Source organism: Pleuronectes platessa, chromosome 3 (assembly GCF_947347685.1).
Source record: "Pleuronectes platessa chromosome 3, fPlePla1.1, whole genome shotgun sequence".
In the NCBI taxonomy this organism is placed as follows: domain Eukaryota; kingdom Metazoa; phylum Chordata; class Actinopteri; order Pleuronectiformes; family Pleuronectidae; genus Pleuronectes; species Pleuronectes platessa.
In genome coordinates this window covers 17,554,185-17,580,563 of record NC_070628.1, presented here as the reverse complement: position 1 = coordinate 17,580,563, position 26,379 = coordinate 17,554,185, and the positions used below count along the sequence as shown (strand labels likewise).

Here is a 26,379-nt window from a genome sequence, read left to right as displayed (position 1 = left end):
GGTTGATAGTTTGACATTATATACATCTTCATATATTCAGTGAATTTCCAATGTAAACTAACGCCCTCTCAACAATGCAACTTCTTCCTTAGATAAAACAGTGATAATTCTTCATTTCACTAATTTAATAAAAAAAGACCTGTTAACATTAAGTAGATGAAAACTGAATCAACAGAATCACTAAAAAAGAACACTAGAATTACCGCCTCTGCAGTCCAGTGCAGTTTCAGTCTTCTTCATACATTTTTTTCCAGAATCACATGAGGTCACAGTGACCTTCACCTTTGACCAATGACATCTAATTAGTTAATTTTTAAGTCCAAGAGACAACTGGTCAAAAAGGAAAATTGAGATATCATGTTCAAGCGCCCAAAAACATGTTTTGTGAGAAAAACTGTGAAGCTTGAAGTTTGACCATCCAAATCTAATCAGTTAATCCATGAGTCTTTTTTAGGTCAAAGCGAACTTGACCTTTGACCTCCACATTCTAATCGTGTCATCGTTGATTCCAAGTGAATGTTTGTGCCTAATGTAATGAAATTCGCTATGGCTGTACCATGATTGTGACCTTTGACAACAAAAATCGAGTCATTTCATCCTTGAGTCCAACTGAACGTACTTGTCAAATTTGAATTCCTGTAAGATCTTCTCGAGATATCATGTTCATAGGAATGGAATGGATGGACATGGAGGCATTAAAAAAAAAAGCTAAAACCCCCTCACTTGGAAAGACAGACATGGGGTCAGCCTCAGAGTCGCTCCAGCAAAGCAACATAACAGCCCAGGGGTTAGACTAATGGCACGGTAGCAGCCTCTCACAGTGGGAAACACACACAATGGAGAACACACAGACAAGGAGAGGAAGCGGGAGATAAGGTTCAGGAAAATAGGATAAATAATATTCAAAAAAGGTGCATTTGACTTTCAAATGACTGGGTTAGTGAGGATGAAGGACAGAAGGACACAGCGGAGGGATTAAAATGACTTTTATGAGTTATGAGCTGTTCAGAGCGCTGCATGAGACAGGAGGAGAAAGAAAGGAAAAGAGAGGGGGGTAGGGGTGGAGATGGATATGGATGCTTTTATCTCCTAATAAGGTGTTCTGCCTGGAGCCCAGACCCTGCTAGATGACCCCTCCACCGGGTGTGGTGCCTGGAGTCTGTCTGTGTACACTATACACAAGACCCTGTGTGTGTGAGTGTGTGTGTGACTGTGGTTTAAAAGACAGAGTGAATTATCAAGAAAAATCCAGAGATTCTGTAGGACACTGGCACAACATTAAAACTTAAGTACTGAAGGTACAAACAATAACGTACCTATTGAGTAAGTGCAGTAATGCACATAATGTATGATTTACTTTAAGAAGAAGAATATAGTTATCATAAGGGCACTTCACTTGCTTTAACATCACAAAAATAAAAACACAATCAAAACTGATGCTGCAGAACTAGAGACATTCACTCTTTTTACTCTACAGCTCCTTCTTTCTTTTCAAAACCTGGCACCTAACACACCTACATCGTTACTTTCAAGGCAGTTCATAGTTTGCAGCCCCGACCGATGCTAACTGATGTGACATCGCTTGAGGCTGTTAATCAGATTTCACGCAGCTTTCTCTGGAGTAACAAGTCATGGTACTTTCCAAGAATAAAAAACAATTGCCGCTCTCACTGGTCATTTACATCCATACTATTTTTATCAGCTTACACCACAGACAGATACAGTATGGCCTTAAAAGGCCCTAAAATAACCCATCCAAAATAGCCATTATCTTTTGGCCTTAAAAGACACCCACTTCCCTCCAGCCATCAGCTCCCTCAGTCTGACATTAGCAATATGGTCCCAAAGGGAACACACAATCTTTCAAATCTGTGTTGTACTTCTACCCTCTCCAAGTGCTCCCTCCCTGCTGCAGCTCTCTTGACCGCCAGAGGGGCCATATTGCTCCACAGCCCCACAGAGACTCATTCACCTGTTCTGAAATAACAATGGAGGAAGAACTGGAAGTCACGAGTTTGCTTGATTGGATATTTGACCAGTTAAAGAACACACCAGTCAAATTAACACATAATTGTGCATTTTGCATATTGTGTGCAATTATCTCAAAACTGCAACATCCACAAGATCACAATCTGTTACAATGTTGCTGCTCTACTTCTAAAACCTGTGTGTGTGTGTGTGTGTGTGTGTGTGTGTGTGTGTGTGTGTGTGTGTGTGTCAAAAAGATCGTAGCCATTTCCCATTGCAACCACATACATTTTAACAAAATATTTGAATGTTGACTCAAGAATTTACCAGCCACAATGTGAATAGCTAAACATGATGTTGACTTGTTGTGCAACACCATGGTCACAAGTGTGTTCAGCTATACTGGTACAACATTATAACTTAAGTGTCAGCAATACTTTGTATTCACTCAAACTTACTCTGTGTGTCGTCATTGTGCTCGGTGGCCTGCACAGCCTTGCGGACTTGCATGCGGATGATGTCGATTTTGGTCTTACTGTCCTGTAGCATCTGCTGGGCCGTCTGCAACATCTTCTTATCCTGATTAAACCAGGAACAAAACAATGAGCAACTCATGACTGGAAGCAAAAAAATTAAATAAAACTAGAAATATGTGTTTCAATGACAGAGCAATATGTGGTGCAAGGTGAAGTGAAACAGATGCTGCTTAAACAAGGGGGAGGGGAAATTTGAAGTAACCAAGTGATGAGGTGCACACAGGGGGAAGGGTTCCCATGTGTCAGAGGATGTTTGCATTCAGAGATAAACATCTGAGTTATGTAACACATGAACACACACTGGCAGTTAACAGCAACTTGCTGTGTATATTGTAGGTGTGTGTGTGGACAGAGTCTGAATCCTGTACCTTGGTGCTTCCATTGGCGTAGATGGGGATCATGTTCTCGACTCCCTGTTTGACTTTGAGCTCAATGTTGAGCTGTCTCTCCAGGGCAGCGATGCGTACCTTGTGGGCTGACGTTCGGCTCTCTGCCCCGGGAGACTGAGGGCACTCATCTGTGGAGGGAAGAAGTTTGATGATTATTCACACACATGGGTTTCAAAATGCTCTTGAGCGAATCTTATTTAATGTCAAACAATATTGTTTCATTCCAGGTTAATATCCTTAAGACTGAAGCAATTATTTAGTCTCTTCAAATGGTGTCCTACCCTGATGAAGCAGGTAAAGTCATGAGTTCATTTTATTTTCCCACTTCTAATGTAAATTATCTGCAATGAAATATTATAATGTATAAGTATTTACATTTCATCTCTTCAGGTTCAGCAAGTGTCATTTAGTAGAAACCATAGGAAAAAAGCCTTCAACATACACTTTGTTTATTTTTTCCTAAATGTGGGAATAAGACAAGTTCATATGACAAGCAGCACACCTCAATAACAAATCACAACCTGTAGCTTTACTAACGATGTGATTCTAGCGATTTGTGATTTTTGTGTGTTAATGTGAAACATTAACACACAAACAGAAGTTTTTAAAACACACCTTTATTCTCCTCTCCTCCCTTCACCACAATATGGGCATCCAGTTCCTGCAGCTGAGCATGCAGATCTTCCAGCCTGCGGTTTGAAGACCGTAGCTGACTGTCCACCTGCAGACAAAATTTAAATGTTTTTAATGAGATTTTAATTATTAAGAGTGCATCTCTATTCAGAGTACCAGTAAAGCACCAACCACAACCAGCTTTACTAAAACGCAATCAACCCACCAACCAAAGGACAGGGGTGAAAACAAACCAAGACAGCGCACGACCAATCTTGATTTGTGAGGGCCGATATCAAATGCTTGCGACAAATAAACGTAATTGAGGCTTGAATTAATTATAAATAATAACTTTAAAGAAAAAGGAACACAAACAACCAAATATATAGAATTTCGATGAAGGAAATAAACACATATGTCACGTTAAATATTAACATTAGACTTTTATGAATTGTTTGTGTACATTTTTTTTAATATTTGCGCTTAGCAAATATAAAAGCTGAATACAATGTCTATGAAAGGCTCATATTGGCAAATTGTTGGTTACCAACCGATGTATCAGTCATTCTCGAATAAACATAATGCCATTCTGCATTTGGAAAATTGCCTGAGCCTTTTTGAGCAGTTCTCTATGATAAAAATGACGAAAAAGAAAACACCTTCAAACATCTTATGTTGGTCACATTATAAAATAAAAAAAAAAAGGCAAGGATCTGCAGAGAATAAAGTGACTGGCGGCTGACCTGCTGAACGTTCCTCTTGTCAGTTGTCGCCCTGCGCAGGTTCTCAGCTCCTTCCTTGATCTTCAGTTCCTTGCGGATCTCCCTGCGGATCCTTTCGCGCTGCTCGTCCAGTAGTTGCTGCACACTGGAGTCTGAGAAATCCGAGTTCTGGTCCAGACCGAGCTGCTCCAGAACCGACAGCCCACCTGGGTCACTCTGAGGGTTGGGTATAGACAGAAGGAAAGAGGGAGGAATGGGGAACATGTGAAGAGAAGTTAAGTCAAAGGGAATATAAACTGAATGAAAAAAACAATCAGTTCCAAAATGTAATCATCTGGAGATGCCCTCCTAAGTAATATTTAAACAAACACACACACACACACAGACACAAGTGAAAACAAAACCCTTCTTCCAGCTAAGGCGGCGCACAGAGTAATTAGAACCTTTGTCATAGAAATACAAGGCTTAATTTACAAAAGTCAGCTTGGTAAGAGGCAGTGTTGACAGTGAGGCAGACACGAGAGGAAGAGATGTTGAGCAGGATAAGGCAAGAATTGAAGGAAAGCGATACAGAGGGAGAATGGAAACTAATAGTTGGCTGAGGAAAAATGGCAAAGTTGGGTTAAAAAAATTAACAACAAAAAAAACGAATGAAACAAAATGAGAAAAAAGACACAACAGGAGCAGCCAGTAATGACAAAGCCTGTTCTACCAGTGTTAATAATAATTCAAAACAAATCTGCAGCGTTCGAGCTTAATACAATAATAATTTTTTAGAAATACTGAGGTCATCATTAGAGAAGCCATTTTCAGGGAAGTCTTCCTGCCCAATGTGGTAGAACTCAATACTGTCCACAAACATTAAAGTGAAATAGAAATGTCGCATGTACATTGTCTTCTTTTCAGACATTTCTCATGATCTGGTTCTTCTCTACTGTGTCAGAAATGAAAGTCTTAACTCGATAAAATACACAAATGTGCTTCACTCTTGCTGAAACACTTGTTAGAACTTTCCCCCCTGCCTAAATCATAATTATGTGTGTTGTGTGTTTGTCCAAATCACCTCTAGCAGAGTGATATCTGGAGACACACAATCAGGAACACAGCAGGATCCTGAACGCTTTAATCACTAGAAATCACAGCGACACAGCCGCTATTACAGGAACACACAAATCAATCAAACAAGTCAATAACACTTCACCTCCGAGCTGTCCTCATTCTCTTCGTCACCATGCCAACACATAGTACCCTCAGGTTGTATTCTCCCCCAAAAAATGACAGAGGAACAGAACAGAAGTCTGTAGTTTACTCTCGAGCTCAGCCAAAGAGTTAATGCCACACCAAGAGCTTAACGGGTTTGGGGGGACCATAAGAAAGAGATAAAGAGAGGGAGAGTTAAGTGAGGGAGGAGGGGGAACGCCTCCAAAAGAGGATATCCGTCCTAACACCAAGCTTCTCAGGCCTTTCCTGTTTCCTCTGCGATTTTGCTGCTGTCAGTGGAGGCCGAGCGCCACAGACTTTCACATCAAGAGCACATCCTCCCTCTTAAATCCTTCTCACATCTATGGCACTGAGCCTGTATGATACCAAGTCATGCCCAGCTAATTGTGTTAAACTATTTATCAGATCAGACTTGAAGAGAATTTGTTACAGATATGTATTTTTTAATTTGGACTCACTTGGGTTGGTGATACAATCTTGAGGGCGGAAACATGGGAAGGATGCGTTTTCTAAGTATTGGATCAAAGCCAGAGAGTAACTGCGATTCATTTCTGTTGCCTGCTTGACTTCTCGTTCCCTTTGGGCTCTACATTTACAAATCCCTGTGGTGATTTCCCCTCCCCTACAGAAAGACCGTTGGATTGAAATACACCATCATCTGAAGTTATGATAACATCTCTATATAAGCAGCAGTGGCTCGCTTCAAACGTCATCCTACAAACTGGCAAATGAGTATTCAAATGAAGGCCTCTTTACACTATAAAATACACATGAACTTACAGGTGTACTGCAAGTCCCTTCTTACACAGCGTACAGGCAGTTTTTTTGGTTCAAAGTTCAATCAAAGTTATCTATTGTTGGGATGTAACTAAGTACATTTACTTTGTTATTTTCATGTGTATTTACTTTACTAGAATTATCTTCAATTACTTTACACTTTTAAGCCAGCATTTATCAGCAAATATCTACTTTATACTCAACTACATTTTTAGTTGGACTCATGAGGACTCTGTAGTGGACGGTAGCTTTAGGGAATGGCTACACTCATCAAGTACTTTTTTACTTTTACTCAAGTAGAAGTTATTGTAGTGTTTTTTACTGGAGTTCTTCCTCCACTGCAGGATCCCAATTGAGAAAGAGGCTGAAAAGGAAACTATGACAGAAATGATGCTGCTTGGACAGAGGGCTAAAAAAAGAAAAAAGAAAAAAAGCTGGAAGAAGTAAACAGCTAACAGCTAACAGCTAGCCTTGTGCCACAGCACAGGCAGCTGCCGGGGCGTACAGGGCTAATGTCTGCTCTCCTCTGTATTTTCTTCACTGCAGCAGAATCTGGTCGCACAAAGAATTTGCAAATAATGTCTAATTTCACAGTGGTTTAGTGGTTTGTCCACATGACAGTGACTCATCTCTCTAATCCTCACAGATCTGTGTAAGCCCATAAAAAGAAATGGGACATCAGCTGAGGACGGAGAGGCTCTGTGACTTTAGGGTGAGCAGAGGCAGCCTGTATCTTACTAGCTCCAAGTCCATGGCAGCTCTCACTCTATATTAGAGATACATGACCAATGATAGATTATCATTCTTTACTACCTATTGTGAAACCTGCATTAATGGATTTTTATGCTATTTCAATTAGCATGTATATAGAAAAGATTTCATTTACTGCCTCTCCGATACGCTCGCGTCAAGCGAAAAAAATAGACTCGACGCCGAAACGATCGCTTCACGGCGCTAGGCAGCCGCGGCATGGCGCGGCGCTTCAGCGTCCGGTGTGACCGGCACAAAGGTTTAACATGGGAGTGGATGGGAGCCAGAGGCTTGGCGCTGCGCTTACGCCACGCTTCGGCGTCGCTTCCGCGTTCGGTGTGAACCCGGCGTTACTCCCTCCCGATCTCCATGTCTGTGCAGTGACCTAAACCTGCTACTAAGAGAAACACTGAGGAAAAATGATCTTACGCTCTCAGCATCCTTCACAGAAAGAGTGACTGATGTTGCGTAGAAGAAGTTGGTGTATCAGCGTGGCTCTGGATTGTTGCGTTTGTGCTGAGTTACAGTCTCACTGCCAAGTGATTATGTGTCAGATGTTGAATTGATTGTGTTACTGAACTGAAGAGAGGTTGTCCGGGTTCATAAACCTGCTCTTTTCCAGATTCTGACTTCAGGCAGAGATCAAAAGCAACTACTCACAAAATAAATAGTTAGAGGTTCTAGTTTTAACAGTAACGGTTCTTGTCTTTTTAGTCAGAGATGACACTAAAACCCACACAAGCCCATGTGAGTGATTGTTGTTGTAGCGTAAATGAGCCTTAACACAAGGGTTTACAACATCAACATGTGTCACTGCTTCAATGCAGCCGATTGTCAGGTGACACTCAGCAGGCTTCAGGATGTGTGGGATCATATCTGCTGTCACTTCTCAGAAAACATGTGTAATAGACATGTGAACTGCAGCAGATGGCACAGTTACTGTATGTAGTGCAGAAAGGCGCTGGATGAGTTGTCAAACAAGTCATAGAAAGATGTCAATTTGACACTTTACTTAAGATCGACCTCTTTTCATTAACTGAGCCGGGCTGTTTAAGAGAGGAGACGTATACAACACTCAGCCTCCTCCTCTCATTGCTGACCTCATGTAACACCACAAAGATGGCGAAAGCTCACAGGCAGGAGTGACACATCCCACGCAGCTCGTTAGTGAACTTGCCCTGGAAGGAGCATTCAGCAGCGGTGTCTTCAGAAGTAATGACGGGCTAATTCAAGAGATAACAGCGCTGAGCGAGCCTAATTCAATCAGACTGTGTGAGCAGCGTGGAAGAGCCCAGGGCTGGACAGAGATGGACAAGATAGAACACGGGCAACATGCAGTTTTGTGTGTTAAGTGTGTGTGAGGACTCTGTGGAGATAATGCCTGCAGTTTTTCTGCTGAGTGATAAGGACCCGCCAGGACAGAGACAGTGTCCACACGAAGGTCATCGAAGGCTTGGTTGTAAAAGCATGCTTGACATTGAAAAAATAAGAGCTGTACTCGCACGCACACACAAAAACCTCTCTCACTTTTTAGCGAACACATGTCTGGGAAGAAGGCCACAGAGCACAGCCCTTTTCTGAGGGAGGCCTGTGTTATTGTAGAGGGTGTGTCTGGTACAGTCATTCGAAAGTCTACTGTGTCGTGTTCTCGAGAGGCTGAATTTGAAGTTTGGTGAAAATACCATTAGAACTGTCGCTTCAGTCTGGAAAGATGAGGGTCAGAAGAGCTTTGACTGTCACAAACATACAAAGACTAAGAGGAAGAAAAAAGACCTAGTGCTGGAACAAATCAACACTCAACAAAGATACAGGCTGGAGAGATAGCTCTTTTAAAGCAAACAATAGCATTGCCATTTTACAGAATATGCAAAATTATGAGAAAATAAGACCTGGATAGAATAAAACCAGGATTTGGCTCTTTTGATAGAAAAAGCTGCCGACCCCTGGTCTAGACCAAAGTTGGTGGATTGACTAATACTCAAACCAAAATGTCCATGTGTAAAGCCACACTGCTGTCATGGCTAAAAACTGTATGACTGGTAAAACTATTACGTTTCGCTGGCAAATACACTCAGCAGCACATAGAGTATGACAGAAGCATGAGTCTGCAATCTCTCATTTTTACTGTCCCTTGGCAGATCATTTCCTGTAAATGTCTTCCACTACCACATGTGCCACTTTGTATTAATTTGCTGAAAAGACAAACCTGAGGGAAATACAATTTCCTTCCCTCGTCAGATTGACGGACTGCATACATGGCAGAGAGAGGGAGCGAGGGTAAATAGTGCACAGTGTGTGAAGCACACGAATGGAGAGTGGACAAGAAGAGGGAAATAAAAACAAACTTAACATTTACAGTTTCCTACAAAGGAAAGGTTGGTTTAACAGTGGCCTTCACGTGTAAGTAAAATACTATGATACTGATTAAATTAATTCCCAGTACACATTGTACAATCATAAGCGAGAGGACCTTTTGCAATGGAGACTGGAAAAAGATACACTGGCGGGAGCAAAAGCCAGTTTGTCCAGTCACGCTCATGAAAAGAGGTTGGTGAGGAGCTGAGAGGGAGAGAGCGATAGACGAGGCAAACAAAGAACGAGCAGCATGGGGACAGGAAGAGAGGGAGGAGAGAGGCCGACGAGGCACAGTTGAGGGGGTCGCAGGGTTGAAGCAGAAAGCAGACAAATAAGCAGGAAAAGAAAGAAGGAGATAGAAATGGGGCAGAGAACAGCGGTGAATCAGCAACCGCGCCACTTGTGTTCATCAAACAGGACAGAGTAGTAAATAACCATTTCCTTAATATATTCAAACCAATAATATCGCAATCTAAACAAGACATCCAATTTACTATCATATAAGACAAAGAAAAACATCAAATCATTGCATTTGTGAAGCTGGGACCATCAAATCTTCTGCATTCTTGCCTGGGAAATGACAACAATTATTAATTAGCTCTATCAATATTAAACAAAACAATCAACTTCAAGTAATCGTTTCAGTTTCACGTGATACACAAGTAAGAGACAAATAAATGAAAGAATCATGACAGGGTGACCTGAACCTCTGCAAACACACTCGTGAGAATGAGGGCAGAGACAGCCAGTGTTTGACATTTAACCCCTTCAGCTATATTAACCACCTCCAGGCTCTCCCTCCCTCACTGCATCCTATTCTTTCCAACATCTCCCTCTCTGTTCATCACTCCATCTTCTGCATGAGCCCCAGTTTATTTATTTATTTTAAAAAAAATCTCAGAAAAAAACATCCCAGCTGCATTCAGACATACACTGATCAGGATGAAAAAGAGGAGCCATACCACTAAAGACAACAACTTCGAAATGATAAGAGGAAACTCGACGACAAGGGTGGACACAGGTTTTGATGCGTTGTGAACACAAACCATGTGCTTTCATCAGCTAGATTTATACCTTGTGTACTGCTTCCTGCATACCCCTCATCTCAATGTTCCAGAAAAGTTCCTGTTGCTGCTTCGTGTTTGACCTGAACAGTCTGCTGCTGCATTCTTCATAAGTGAAAGGCACTGGAAAATGTCGGGACCCAGATTTTCCGGATATTTTACAGAGTACATGTCTGAAAACAGCTTATGTTTATCCTCCAAGTAAAGGTGGAGTAGATAGAGTTGATCAGAATCAGAAAGATTTCCAACTCTCCTGACTTGTGCTGGAGCTGCTGTTTTGTTAAGCAAATCTTGGGTGGAGTACTTATATTTCACCTGGATTATTGCTCTCACGCTGCAACAGACACAAACAAAGCCACAGCAGAAATATATTGCAGTTTGGGCAACATCAGGGGCACATGCATATGCAGGATTCTTTTTTACCCTCAAATGATCCTGAACTCATCTGGGCCTCATAAATCCCATCACTGTCAAACACACTTCAAGTGCGTAAACTGACCGGACATCAATGTGAAAATCATAACTGGCTATCTCTAAATATATTGTCTACTGGGCTCTGATCCTGGTCAATGGATCCAAACCAGCTCCTTCAGTGTCCCTGACACAACAGGGAGCAGAGTGCATCACTCCGGGTGGATCCCTGCTAATTTAGAGTGATGAAGAATTCAAGTAACCTGAATGCATAAAAAAACTTAAGTGACAATATTCACTCGGCTCAATGGTGAGCTACGTATAAGATCAGAGTGAGACTATAAACATTAGAAAGTCCGGAGGATACTCTTGTCTGCCCATAAATTAAGCATGGACGACACTGCCCTTAGGAAACTTAAAAACCCAATATACAACCACCCTTCACACAAGGTCTTCTTAAGGTGTTTTCCCACCTGCAAGTCATTACCAAGGTCCGAACAAAGGTTCATGTCTGTGTTAAATTTTCAAACACCAAACCATTGTTCAGTTCGATCTGGGATGAGACCCCCTTTTTTTGGTCGGAAAACATTTTCTTTGGTCACATTTCACACCCGTTATTTTGGTCCAGACAAAACTAAACAGTCAGAGGGTGAAGACCAAACAGGATAGGTGTGAAGCTTCTTAGATATCATAAATAACTCCAGAGCCTTCCACCATGTTTTCAGTCAGGCAGTGCAAACTCACACCTTGCAAAGTTTGAAAGACACATGATGACAGTATCTAGTTTTCTAATGCAAAGTTAGTAAACATTGTTTTAATTGTAATTAATGTTTGACACAGTAATGGTGACAATATATTTGTTTCCCCCCATAGTTTAACATAAAAGAAATAGCTTTTCTTTTCTTACAAATGAGAATAATTATTAGTAGGAACTCTCCATACAAGAGATCTACAAGTAAGAAGAAAATGTATGAATAAAATGGTGTGCTTGAAAATGTTGAGAGAGAATGAAGGATGAATCAATCATAAAAGAGACTGTGGTGTACAGGGGTGGATGTTAAATGACAAACATTCCCAGGTGGAAATGTAAACACTGTCGAGGGAGAAGTGGCTCCACATACATAACCACTGAACCTTTTCCATGAGAGAGTGAGCGACTCCAATTTGTTCTCCTGAGAATATACAAACAGAAGCTGACATTCACTTCGGCTGAATTAATCTTTCGCATCAGCGGGGGAGGATCCTCGACACAGCTTGCCACCTGTCGATCACTATACCTGCTCCAGACATGGTAAGTGTGTGGGACAGACACATGTCAATCATCTTGCAATCCCTGTGTATGTGAGTAATTGAAGAGGCTTTAGAGCTGACTATCATCCTCAGACTATTGCCCATAAAAGGCTGACATACAGTGGGAGGGGCTTAGAAACAAACTGTTTTGATTCTGCTGAGTATAGATAGCAAAGACACAACCTTTTCTGTAATAGGCTAAAAATTACTCCAGGTGGGAATGTAAACTTACTTGGCCTATTTGAAATATTTGGCTTTTACACCGTGGCTACATTTTTGGGATCCATTTATTCAGGGAGGATTAACCGAGTATGCAAACTCCCTGCTTCTCATAACACTGGCTCTTTACATACACATCTGCACAGAGATGAACACAAGACAAGAAGAAGAATGTAATATGACATTAAGGTTTAAATATAGTCAGAAATTTGTACAGAGACCAAACAGACACATGAAATACATGCTGTCATGTCTTCACAGTGGACTCACCATTAATATTTTCTGTGTCAGGTTAAAATTTCTGATAGTGAAGTCATTCTGGTATTTATCCTGTTACACGGTCTATCGGACAGGAACAAAAGACAACACACAGATCTATAAGGTCGCTAGTACCAGAAGTGTATTTATAGCCATAGATGAGGAACTAAAAGCAGCAGATCATTCCGGCAATGATTCAGTTTTGAAGTGAAGACAGTTTTAAGTTTTAATGGTTGAAGGATAGATGTTAGTTCAGAGACATAATGTTATAATAAATGTTGATCGAGAATAAGAGAAAAACAAAAATCACAAATTGGGTGGGGGATCAATTTTTCTATCAAGGGTCATTACAATTTTATCACATCTTCTGTGGACCATTTCAGATCATGAACAATTCACGACAACATCTTTAATGTGATGCCTGGATCTGCTACTGAGGTGCCTGATCGTGGGTGTAGATTTGGGTTTATACAGTATTCAAGGTGAATGTTACTTAAGATACACAAAAGATCAAACTAAACCTAACCCCTTGCACCTGATGTAAAATGGTAGGTGATGTTTGCTTAGGCAACTTGCTCAAACAAATTCACACCTTTATTGCTTCGTATTGCTAGCAAAGACAGTCATTCCTACTTCATATCAAACTCTGCAGTGAATTTGCACACAAAAATTACTAGTTGAGCAGTATTTGTTACTTTGCTTTTCATCAAGAATAAACACTAGGTTGTCTATTACTTCAACAAAAAAATATCCAATCAATCAATTTCATTTAGAAAGCACAAGATTCTGCCTCTACTTTTCTGTTCTTGAGAGTTGTGTCAGCAATGACACGTAACATCTATGTGCGTTTCCTTCACACTGACCATGACCTGACAGGCATACAGTTTGAAGGGACCATTGTGAATGACACGTCAGTTTGTAACTTTGTTATTTTCTTTTTATCACGTAAAATGTTTTGCCTTCATGTGATGTTTTTGCATTGTTGAGTTGCTGCGTTTTTGGCAGGATCAAACAGGTTATATACAGCTCAGGGGCCGGATGCTCCCCATCCCTGTGTAAAAGAAAAATAAACTAACACAGGATAATCAGCTCTTTGGTGCTATACTGGTTTCTGTAAGAAGTCTGCATGTACTGTCTGTGTATGGGAGCAGCATTAGTAGAGCTGTCTGGGTAATTGCTCTGACAGGTCTGGGGTATCTGCCTAGCTGAGCTTTGTGAACACTTAGCACTGCAGAGCTGCACGAACCACACAGATCCCACTGTATTTTATGTCTGCGTTTGTGTTTAACTCTAAAGTGAAGAGATGGAAATGGGTCTCCATGGCTGACTTGCTGTGAAGCACTGATCTGATGTAAGTTTGGGCTTGTCATTCCATATGAAAGGCTTGAAAAATAGAAGTCACAGGCAGTTCCTGGATCTGAACACAGGAAAGGGATTTGAGTACAAAGGTTGGGTACAGACTTCCACCTGAAGTCAAAATAATGTGTTTCAGGCTGTTTATGTGCAAAAGAGAGGAAATGGCCCCAGAGACTGGCTGTGAGAGTGTGTATGTGTGTGTGTGTGTGTGTGTGTGTGTGTGTGTGTGTGTGTGTGTGTGTGTGTGCACGAGAGGTTGAGTCATATAAAGAAAACATCTGGAGGCATTCCTGAGACGCCTGAGCAGTGACAACAGCCAACCTGGCAGGAAAGAAGGGGAGAGAAAAGGGAGGGATGAAGGGAAAGGTAAACTAAACGCAGGGAGAGACACAGCGAGGCGTTGAAGCTATAAAGTTATTAAGATACAAGTTCTTTCACTGCACTCCTTACAGTATGTCTCCACCGCATTAATCTACACTTACTTATATCTTTAAATTCCACAAGGGTGATACTGAACCTATTTAAAAGGTGAGTGTTATGAGGTTATTTTTCTGAAGGATCCAGGAATACAATTTGCTATTATGCACACCCAATGCAAAGTGAAGACACCTGCTTAGAACTGTTTATTTGTTGCAGCAACTAACAATGTTATGCCAAATTCTGCCTGCCTATAGAGGACATTAAAGACTTCATGGATGGTTTTTAAATGTCTAAACTTTACTACTCTTTGCAACTACTACCACAGCTTCTGCAGCAACTGGGCCTTCATGAGATATTATCTTTACCATTTCAATACTACCTTACACATACCAGTCCTATAAATGTGCTTTTTTTTTTTCATTGGTGAAAATGTCAAGTGCCTAATATTGCAATGTTAGACAGTAGTTTTTGTGTAATGCTGCTCAGTAACAGATGAACAAATACACACAGATAAAAACCTAACCTTCCTGGCAGAAAAACCTCAACACTTTTACTCTGAACTCTCAATGTTGTTTCCAATGACAAATCTGCAACTGTCGTTTCAGGGGGAATTTTTTCACCATATTGTTCCAAGCAGCTTCAGGTCCCTTGCTGACACTCCTCTTTCTCATCTCTTTCTCTGCAAACAGAGGGAGGAATGAGACGGCAGGGAAGAGGAGAAAAGAGACAGATCCTTCCCCATGAAACAAAGGCCATGCGAGCAGCTATACAGACAGATGGGTGGATAGTCAGACAGCGGTATACAGGAGGACATGGGAGAGCAAGAGGGTGAAGTGGTCAGCCAAAACGTGATATGGAAGCAGGTGGACGAGGAAGGGAGGGAGGTTGACCCACAGTGCCGGATGCGATTGATGGATAAAAGCGCATGTGAGAGCATGCTGGGAGGCCAGACTCACTGCCAAACACACAAATGTCAAACACACGAGGGGAAGGAGGAGGAAAAGGGAGAGAGAGCTTGTGTTCCTGGGTGGGAAGAGTTCAATGAGAGCAACATTAGGCTATGAACCAGTCAACACAGGGCTGCACATTAAAGCAACTTCCTCAATAGTCAAATCCATTTCCAATCCAGAAGCTGCCGGAGTTTTCATAACTTTTACTCATCCGTGATTTTGACCATTTATAAAGACTTGAATCATCTTAATAACTTGTATTTTGCAAATATTATATTACACTCTCAATATAGTATTTTTTGCCTTAAGCCTTCCTGAAGCATTAAGGAAAATACAAGTCACACTTTGTACAGCATATGTGTTGGAAAGCAGCAGGAAGTGTAATGGACACAGAGGGGAGGAAGGGAAGGATGAAGCCCTCAGAGAAGAAAGGAGGAGGAAAAGAATGAGGTCAGAATGATGTTCACAGCTAAATTTAAAGTAAAAAAGGAAATTAAAATCATTTATTTCTTTAAAAAAAACAATTAATACCTACTAGAAGCTGGAACTTACAAATGTTTGCTTTTTCCCTTTAAGAAAATAATTGTTTGATAATCAAAATAGCTGCAGATTGATTTTCTGTCTCCCCCAAATGTTGTATTGTTAGTGTTATGACAAAGTATAGTGATCGATGATGAATGAACACAGGAGTTTTAATATGATGATTTACATAATTTTTTTTAAATACCTCAAATATTCCTTAGGACATTAGTTAAAATCAACCCATCCTGCTATGTTAACGAAAGTTACCAAAAAATATATATAATTCTGGAGTTTGATGGATTATTTCTTGGACCATGTCTCAAGTTTCGTTGAAAGTACTTTGTGTATTGTCCTGCTGACAAACAAACCAATGGGCACGGGAAGAAACACAACCTCCTTGGAGGATGTAAAACTGAATGCACATTAGAACGTGTTCAGATAAAATTCTGGTGTGAATGTTCATGCATTTGGGTGGCTGTAAGTATTTCTTTAAAGAAGTAGTTCAAATGGTTTAGATGTGTTTAAATGGCACAATGAAGTGCAAGACAATAGTGCGAGTGTGTAACAAGCTGGAGGGCTGGTGTTGAGGCAGTGGGTTTAGCTGAGATTAACACACTAAGCAGTCTGATTGCTCAACACAGGGTCTTACAACACTTCTCAACAAACACTGCGTAAATGGCAAAAGTTTGATGGGCTGAAAAACATTGTCTGACATATAACTTCAGAGGAATGTTATTTGTGCTTCATCTCTATCTTATACGAACAAAGACGGTTAACTTCCCGTGTTTTCACATGATGTCTTTATCATTTTTCTACAGTGACTGTATCATATCAGTGGAGTGAGGAGCAGTTGAGACATGGATGTATCATCAGTTATGTGCAAATTAGTGTTGCTCACATAAAGTAAGGATGATATAATCTGCACTCCTAAAAAAAACTTACAATCACAAATGTTGTTCATAACAAGACAACGTCAACAGCCTTACTTCACACTACTGCTCACAATGCTGACACTGATGTTTAACAGGTATTGTACGATAGACCCTAGACCCAAGTTCTCGGGATTCACCAGAAATCTCTGCTACAATTGCACAGCAATCCATTTAATAGATTTTTGGACCAGTGCAGTGGTTTGACTCATTCCATACAGCCTACTGCTAGTAGTACTGTTAGTGTGGCTATAAAGTAAAGCAAGCATTTAATTGATTAAACTATATATATATATATATATATATATATATATATATATTGGTGACAGTACACAAGGGGCAGAGAGTGAGCAAAAGCCCTTGTTTGAACCTGAGCTTAACATATATTGCATTACATGGTCAGCATATTCAACCTCCAGAACCCCAGGAAACTCAAGTTTCAGAAGCTGAATTATTGTTACTCCACATTTTCTGTAGAGAATACTACTACTACTACAAACTGCATCAGGACCAGTTCCTGGGTATAATACAATTGTAATTAAAAATGTTGATATCGATGTAGCTAGACAATAACACAATACACCGTACAAAATGTTACTGTATAACTGCCACTGCCCTACTTTACATAATTGTAATTGCAAAATGTAATAAAACCCAAGACATTTTTTGTGGATATTAATTTGGAACAAGATTAACCGTTGGACTCAAGCTAAATAAGCTAAGCTAAATAAACAGTCTGCTTGTTCTTTGGTACAGCTGACAGCTAGTAAGTCACACTGCAGCGGGAAAAGATTGTATGTACATGTGGATAGAGACAGAAACTGGCCACGAGAATATCATATTTGTGTGTTGAGAGCACCCAGGGGAAACTAAAGGTATGTGGCTGTTCATAGCGTATCTAACAGAGAAAGACGGAGCATGGAAGTGCATATTAAAGGGCCACATTCACTGCGTTAACGGTTTTGACAGTTGGGCTCAGGTGTGTTGGCCGCAGCAGGTCTGTAGGTCGGGGTGTGTGTGTGTGTGCGTGTGCTTATATGACTTGCAGAAACACGTTCAGCAGTGTTTGTGGTTGCAGTCAAAGAGAAACTATTGAGATAAGAATATCTTTTATGTAATAATGTTAGCTGGCTTTGGCACAAGAGACTTGTGCACTGAATCAGACAAAAATACTTTCTGTCTTTTTATTCTATTTCTTTGTTTCGTTAAAATAAGAAATGAGAGAATGAAAAATAAATTTAGTGATAATAGGGTTTAAATGATATCTAATGCATAAATTCTTTGCAACATCTGTTAGCGAGGTTGTGCAAGAGCAGTTTTTGCGTACATTAAACAAGCAGCTGTTTTTATATTAAGATTAAGCTGTTACATAACCCTCGAGTAGATTAATCTGACAAAATGTCTATGCTTAATATCGTAGAAAGCACTCAGATTTGCACAGGCTTATATAAAGCAAGAGACAATGACTTTAAAGGTTTGGCTTATGAATAAAGTCATGTTTTTGGAGCCTAGCGTAGAGTGAAAGCAACACATTCCGTGAGGCAGAAGAGAAAAAGGGTAAATTCTCTAGGAAATTGGTGTGTTGGTTGAAAAGAAACACAGAACCCATCTAAGTGAATTAGGTTTATATCTGGCAGGGTTTGAATTAGGTTAGACAAAGCAATTGGGGATGATGGCAAAGTCTAGGCCTGATTGAGTAACCACAGTTTATTGTAAATAACAGTTCAATCAAGTGTGGAGACAAAAAGGCCTTTCATCCAATCTCTAATAACATAGCCAAATATAATTTGACAGCCTAGGTTCAGTTAATTGTTCTCCCAAAGGCAGTTCTCATCAATGTTTCCAGAGAAAGGTGTCATATGTATTCAGTGTTGGGAGGAGAATGCTCTTTCTCTCTTTACCTGTGACATTTGTACATAAATACTAAATGCTCTATTGACTGAGCAGGGAAGACATCCTGAACTAGACAATTATCTTCCTGGAAATAGGTGCGTGTGTGTACGTGTCCGTGTGTATGTTCTGTGTCCATAAATCATAAGGGTAGAAAATCTATGACCTCATTCTGTTGCCAGCAGTTTCCATGACAGCCAAGCCTGCAGGTAACACGCGAGGAAACACCTTTCTCCTCCTTCACCTACGCTATCTGTTTGTCCAACACTCCCTTTGAGTTCAGGCTTGCCAACAGTGCATGAGCTGAATGACAGCTGGATGTCATACGAGTATGAAGTCAAAGGAGCAGAGTTACGGAGGTTCTGGAAGAAGAAAACACTTTAGAAGTAAACTAAATTAATTGCAGAATGACAAGTACACAGACTAAAGAGTAAAAAACAAGTTGTCAAGTGTGAGAGAAGTACATTCCATGCCATTTGCAGGCACATGCACAACCTTTAGCTGAAACTATGACTTTGACTATTTACTTGGACAGTAACAACTTTATGGACTAATCTCACGTCTGTATCAAGGAACCAAGTCCTCCCCTCACCTCCTCTGTCTGACTGATGAAACTGTGAAACCTAATGCAAGGAAACATCCTACCATGTTTCAATGTAGCTGGTCACAGAAACATTTTCATAGACTATAATGTCAATGTAAAATCAAGTACTTTTACAAGACTCTGATAAAGTGGTGGAACCTTGACAGTATTCATTTCCATATTTAAAGCATACCCTTTATTTCTTTATCTGAGCTCAGGTCACTCCTAATATTTACAATAAAACATACTTATCAAAGCACGAGTAATGATGAAACTGATGCAGCATCCACGTTGTACAAATGTTTTTACATGTTTGTGACTGATTTTGTTCAAAGTGATTTGACTGCGTCTCCACTCCGCTATCCAACAACTCAACCTTCGAGCTCTCAGCTCAAACTGGTGAGCCTCCCAGTAGGCCAAATGTTATCAGTGTAACTTGATCTCCAGCCCTTACTAATGAGAGGGATTGTTTGTGGGGAGACTTTAATAACTCCCATGGCTATTTATATCTTACCAGTTACACCCTCTGTGTATGACACACACAAAACCACACATGCAAACCTAACACACATCAACTTTCACAAAGAGTATCTGAACTGCTATGGAGGATCAAAAGCATGATAGGAAATATTTGGCTACTTGACGCAGTTAATCCAAACATTAAGAAAACACAGAGCCTTTCTTTCAAATCTAACAGTTTTACCTAAGCAATCATATAGTGACCCATTCATTATTGGTAGATTATGATAGCTGTGGTCTACAACATGAACAAAATGTATTCTGTCTGTGAAAAGGTCTTTTAGCCATAAATATTCAGAGACCACATTTTCTAGGGCTACATGACACCAATCGCTTGATGGAGGCAGGATTAAGTTATTTAACAATTTAATCATAAACGTGTGAAATCTTGTTTGGTTGTTGACTGAAAAGCAGACGTTTTTCCCTTGTATTTATCCCCTGTAGAGGACAGCCCTTGAGGTCCAACTACACCCAAACAGGGTAGACAAGAGGGAATTCTATGAGGGGGGGAGAAGGGGAGGAGGGGAAGGCAGAGGACGGAGGCAGCAGCTGGTGCGTATAGCCTGGGCAGGAGGGAGGGAGAGATAGCGGGTGAGAGTAGACTGGAGGGAGCAGGATAATAGAAGGGCAACATGGTGGCTCACTTTACAGTCATGTCTGTTGCTGGTCCACTCCACAACCGGCCAGAGCGAGTTTGGTCCGAGATGAACAAATGTTTATTTGGAAGTGTGGAGAGACCTCAGGAAGTAAGAGTCACTATACGACACAATAATACGACTAACGACAGGAGCGGTATCAGCTGTGGTACTACACAGTCTGGCAAGTGTTGTGTGAATGCAAACCTGGATCTGACAAACTGTGAGACACTTATCAATCAGCCTGGCAGAGAACTGCCAATCATCCAGTCATGGATAAAGACTGCTGGGCAAACTTTAAATCACTTTTCCCTGGTAACAACATTTAGACCATCGTAACCACTTCCCTCACTTTCTGTGCAGTGATGTACTTCCTTTCAGAAACATCCTCTTCTGGCCGCTTCTTACGATCTGCTGTTTTATTGACAAAGCTACAATTTTAATTATTTACAATAGGCTACTCAAAATAGCAAAGCCAAAAAAGCAAGTCCATGTGTGTAGACAACCAGGGGAGTATAAACAGAATCCTGTGCAGGTCCAAATCCAGTTTTGAACTATATCTGCCCTTTGATGGTATTAATTTAAATATAATGTGGGGAAAAAACATTTGTGTATATTTGAAGACGACCCCTAATTACTCGGTTATAATTATTTAAGGAAACGTAGAAGCTTTGTTTGTAACTTTATACTTGCTGTGTGCTGCAACATTATGCTGACAAACATAGACAGATGGCCGCCCACCTAGAACCCCATTCTGCCCAGGGTGTCTTCCTATTAAGGGGAGTTCTTTCTTGCCAATGTGGCCAAATGTTTGCTCATACGGAAAATCTGAGTCTGTGTAAATAATATAAAGAGCACAATCTAGACCTGCTATAAAAGCCTTGATTGATTGGACATTTGTGAGAAAGGGAGAGACACCCAATGTCTTTCTTTCCTCTTGGTTACACTCTTAGCTGACTCTCCTTGCACCAATTAGTTTAACCCATGTCAATTTAAAATCATGGAGGCCACGCCCATCATTGTCTTTAGAGGACAGAATTTGATTTGACAGAAAATTATTTGGAGGCCAGAATATGGCACTGAGGAAACTCCATCAATACTGCACCATCTTTTCTATACCGATTCACCAAAGACTGTAGAGAATCATTCAACAGTTTAGACTTTACTCACATATTTTTTATGTCAAAGACGACTTTAATTTCAAATGAAGACAAACATCATCACAGGGAGGAGAGTTTCATGAGAAAGGAGGAGCTTGATTGTCTAGTGAAGCTTAGCAATGTGAGCTCCATGCCTAGTTTATCCCACTTACTTAACTGATATTGCTTTGTTCTTGAACTGTTTACCAGCTGACCCCCTGCTGTGGGGGAAATCACAATGCTTGAACCACCACAATGTGTGCAGAAGGATGACAATTTTACATTTCAGGAACGGATTTCAAATCAAAAACACTGAAATTCGTCAGAAAATGTCTCCAGTGAACATGTAACCACAGCGCTGATATTTCATCAGCTTCTGTCAACAAATATCTAGAGTACATTTCCTCAAAGTGAGCACCCCTCCCAGAGCTACAGCATGATGCTCTCTCTTCAACTAGTTTTAGTAAAAAATGTGTTTGACCTTTTGATTTGAGAACTGAGAGCATGTGACAGCTCAATGTTCTAAATGCACTATATTTTGAAGCAGACTAAACTGTTCTGTTTATGTGCTGGTGAAAACTGGGAGATTCGCCAGAGCATTGAATTAGTTCTTGCAATATGAATAATACCTAGTTATTTTGCTACAAAGTCTAATTAACCTAAAAGCAACAATCTCTATAATAAATTCTTTGTCCTGTTTGTCTGATTTAACAGTTACAGAAACACTATAACTATTTTTAGTGTCTTTTTCTCTGTTCCCCCAACACGCATTACAAGCTGTCAATATATGCAGCAATCCCCTGTAATTCCAGAGATAACTAACCTGACTGAGTGGCTGTTTAAACCGCACAGCAGCGCAGAGTGATGGAGCTGGGATCGATGCATGTGGCCTGGGGGCCCTGGGCACTGCCATAATGAGGAGGGGGGGGGGGGGGTTAAGGTTCAAGGTAAGCTAAAGTGCAAGGCTACTGGGGTTGATAAGGCATGGGGCTGTTGAAAGGATACGTGAGGATTCACTGGACTAAAAAGGGTTTAATGCCAAATGTGTGTTGCAGCAGAATGATTAAACACTTCTTCTACATTCATGTTTTGTCTGAGTGACCCACCCTGTCCTACTTGCTCCTGTACATCCTGTACATCGTCTCTCTGACCACTCCTTCTTTTTCCAGCCCTCCCAGAAAGCTGGTAGGGTTCACTGGAGATCAGTGATAGGTGATGTCATGACAGTGGGTGCATTCACTGTGGTTGGCCTCTGAGTGTCTGTGTGTCAGGGGAGAGGGAGGGGTCCTACTAAAGCTGGAATGCAGGGGTACATCACTATGAGGTCATGAGAACGATGGGATGTTTGTGCAGAGGGAAGGCAAGCCATGAAAGAGATTTTTTTTAAAACCATAAATAAAAACTGACCAAAATCCAAAAGGTGAAACATCAGCTTACAACAGCTGCCTGGCTCAAACTATTAAAACAGATGTGATTTCAGTTGTCATGTAAAATTGAAAAGCTCAAACACTCACCGTCCACCTAAATCAACCCAATAACCATTGACCAAACTTGATTAAAGGGGCTTGGGTTATGGGTTGGTTGGGTTGGTTAGCGAGGGAGTGGTCACTAACATGCTCCAGCCAGAAAGAGGAAAATGAACTCACAGTGAACTGAATGTGATCTGGGCTGCTAGTGTTAGACAATACAAGCTATTGTACTGCTGCGGTCATGCAGCCTCATCATCAACATAATGCCCTTTAGATCTCCCCTACCCTCCACCCTCAGACCCCAGCAAAGCCATGCCCACATCCGAACTGATTCTATCAGAGCAGCAACGATCAAACTACAGCAGCGCTTTTCAAATAGACAGGCCACAGCAATGAGAAAATAAAATACTATGGGGACATAAACTGCTGATTTATCACATCTTGTGTTGGACAATCACTGGCCGACGATTAAACATGTCATGGTTCTTCTGATAGGTGTTCGCTCAAACTACTCATCGCTAAAGTAATTACATGTTCATAGATGTGTTTACAGCAATACGAAACATAGAAAAGGGAATGTTAAACTGTCCATACAACTTTAGTGCTGTCAAACATCAGAACATTGTGAACAATGCCCGTCAGTGTCAGGGAAAATAATGTTGGGGATCAATGTAACGTCAACAAATGTCTTGTTTTACACAAGAAACTGTTCAAGACCCAAATGCATGGAGCTTATTTTGATGTAAAAGAAGGCAAAGAACCAAACTACCCAGTTTTTCCTTGAAAACAACTTTGAATTAACAGTAGCTTTACTCAAGATTAAACAAATTTCCTCTCTTACCAATTAATTCAAATTTTTATTTCACCAATACAATTATAGCCTATTAGTGGTTTGGCTGCCCCATAAAAGCAAGGCCTACGACCGACCGACCGACCGACCGACATCAGTGGTTGGCTGGCTTTATCCCACTGGCCACTCTGATACTATCAGCTCTAGTATCAGGCATGAGTAGACTCTGCCTCTCTGACTGCATATCCATCACGAACATGAACAGCTGAAGTGGAAACTATTGGTGTTATGCTTAATTTTATCGGGTGGGGACAGTTTTCTTTGGCCAACTTAATCACTGTTAGCAATACCAGTTGATAACACTGCATTAAGCTGTGTTTTGTGTATACAGATGTAGCAGCTTGTCCACAGATGAAAGTAGGACCGTACAGTGTGAATAACAGATTTAATCAGACACAAATGGGACCGAACTGCTAGAATCAGTATATTACAGCAGCCTGCACCACTGCTGGTGTGTGTGGATCAGCCATCTTTGATTTTATAAGTGGTGTTGGTGAGTATTCACTGACTTTCTGAGTCAGACTCTCATTTTTTTTTTTTTTTTTAGAACTGAGAATGCAAGAAAAATCCTAATTAAAATGTAACGCAACATTGTGCAGGATTCAGATTGACTGACAGGGGAGCACACGCTACGATGGCAAAAAAGGAACAAACAGCTGAGTTTGACATTAATCTGTGAAATATTTTGGCAAACATGTTTAAACCCTAATACCAGTTTTTTTTTGTACTTTCCCTAATGCATGAATTCACAAACTGTGGGGTTCCTGCTAAGTTCATTTTGCAGCCTTCCCTATAATAATCGTTCATTAATTGTCACTTATCAAGGTAAAAGTATGAAATAATCGTAATATTGATTTTAAAATCATATCGCCCAGCCCTACACAACTTTTTGGTCTCAATGGTTGGTCTTTAATGCAAGCATGACAGACTACAATTATATTTTCTTGTTGATTCCTCAAGATGTTGTGTTTCAAATCATTTCTCTGAGGCAAAATAAAGCACACAGTCAGTTCAGCCAATATGAGGTTATGATCATATGTTACATGCCTAAAAATAGCATTATTCATGTGAGAGATAGTCTCACATGATAGGGAGCAAAGGAAGTCCTTCTAGACTACATTGCTACATTGAGATGCCTACCAGAAAAATTAAAGAGAATATTAGCTCCTTTTCTCTCTCTCTCTGCTTCTTCAGCTGTTCCTTGAAGAATTATTGTGGATTCTGTCTGCCTACATGGCCACAGGGCAGAGCTGAGAAAAGCCTACTTTGTGTGCATAGCTTTCTCCTTACGTCATGGTAAGGCTTATGGGAAGTACTCCTATGCATTCCTTGGAGTATCCGACTCTGGATGCATTTGTGCTTTCGCAAACATGACAATTTGTGCTCAGGTACATTCTTAAACCAGCAGTGTGTGACTTGGTTGTCTGGTATATTTTCCACTGAACTTAGAGTGCAAAATATGTTACACAAGCAAACAACCACTGCACAATACTCCACAAACTGTACAGTGACAACCCCCGAAATTATGACAACAACATGGAGACCTCATGTGGGAAAAAACTGAAATATCAGAGCTGCATTCAAGCACATCATATTTGTCTGCTGATCCTTTCAGTCTCTGCCTCACTTCTGTCCTAATTCAAATGTAAAACTTTCAGTCAATGACAAATCTCTCAAACTGCTGAAGGAGGTACATTAAGGAGGAACAACTAAATGTCGCTGTATCTGTTTGGAATAGATTTTTCCAACCCATGTCACGGGCACAGAGCATAAAGGCAATGTTACATTTGTTAAGTAACTAAGCCGTCTAGCCAGGGGGACATCAAGGCACCAAGGCTAGAATTAGAACCGGTTGAAGCAGCAAAATAACCAAGCACAAAGCTTTTAAAAGCAGTCAGATAACATGCTGCATTTTAAGCAACATAATTAAACACAGACTGTGGTTCATTTTATTACTGACACGTGCTGGGGTCCATGATACATGACACAAATTATAAACGAAAAAAACAAGATCAAAAGGAGTCAGTGGAGACATTGTGAAATATGTACTGCGGTGTGGAAAAGATAAATGTTGAATAAAACATTTTTATAAGAATGACTGACAGCCAATTAGTTTTTTGATTAATCTTGTAGAATGTAGTGTCAGTTTGCTCACTACAATTTACTAAAGCTCCTTTCCTTAACATTATAACTTGATTGTTTAGTTTGACCAACACACTTAAGCCCAAAGATGTTCCATTGAGAATGATATAAAACAGATAAAAGCCACAAATGCTTTAGAAGCCAAGGACCAGTGTGATTTTTACGCGAAAATGACTTAAATTCTATGATTATCAAAACACCTGTTCAGATTTATACTACTAATCTAAAGTGAAGAGTCATTAATCCACCAACTAATTAATTCACCCTGAAAGGTAAAATTTCAAACAGGACAGAGGCTGTGAGCAGAGCGAATAACAAACACAGGGAAGGCATACTGCTCAATTGAGTAAATAGTGGTGTGCAGTTTAAGTCGCAGGTAAACTTTAAGTCAACCCCCTGTTAA

At 40.5% G+C, this 26,379-nt stretch overlaps 1 protein-coding gene across 3 annotated transcripts in view; it reads right to left on the bottom strand.

Moving 5' to 3' along the window:
• pkn1a (protein kinase N1a) overlaps positions 1-26,379 on the bottom strand; it is a 41,652-nt gene that overhangs the window by 12,224 nt on the left and 3,049 nt on the right. The window contains exons 1-5 of one of the 3 annotated variants that reach the window (XM_053419431.1): positions 5,429-5,631; positions 4,249-4,443; positions 3,509-3,614; positions 2,873-3,021; positions 2,427-2,547 (exon numbers count right to left, since the gene is read on the bottom strand). In XM_053419431.1, the coding sequence (XP_053275406.1) occupies positions 2,427-2,547; positions 2,873-3,021; positions 3,509-3,614; positions 4,249-4,443; positions 5,429-5,470 (613 nt within the window). In that variant the 5' untranslated portion in view covers positions 5,471-5,631. Of the gene's footprint in view, positions 1-2,426; positions 2,548-2,872; positions 3,022-3,508; positions 3,615-4,248; positions 4,444-5,428; positions 5,632-26,379 lie in introns of those variants that run through there. The other 2 variants (XM_053419433.1, XM_053419432.1) reach the window with 2 other exon arrangements.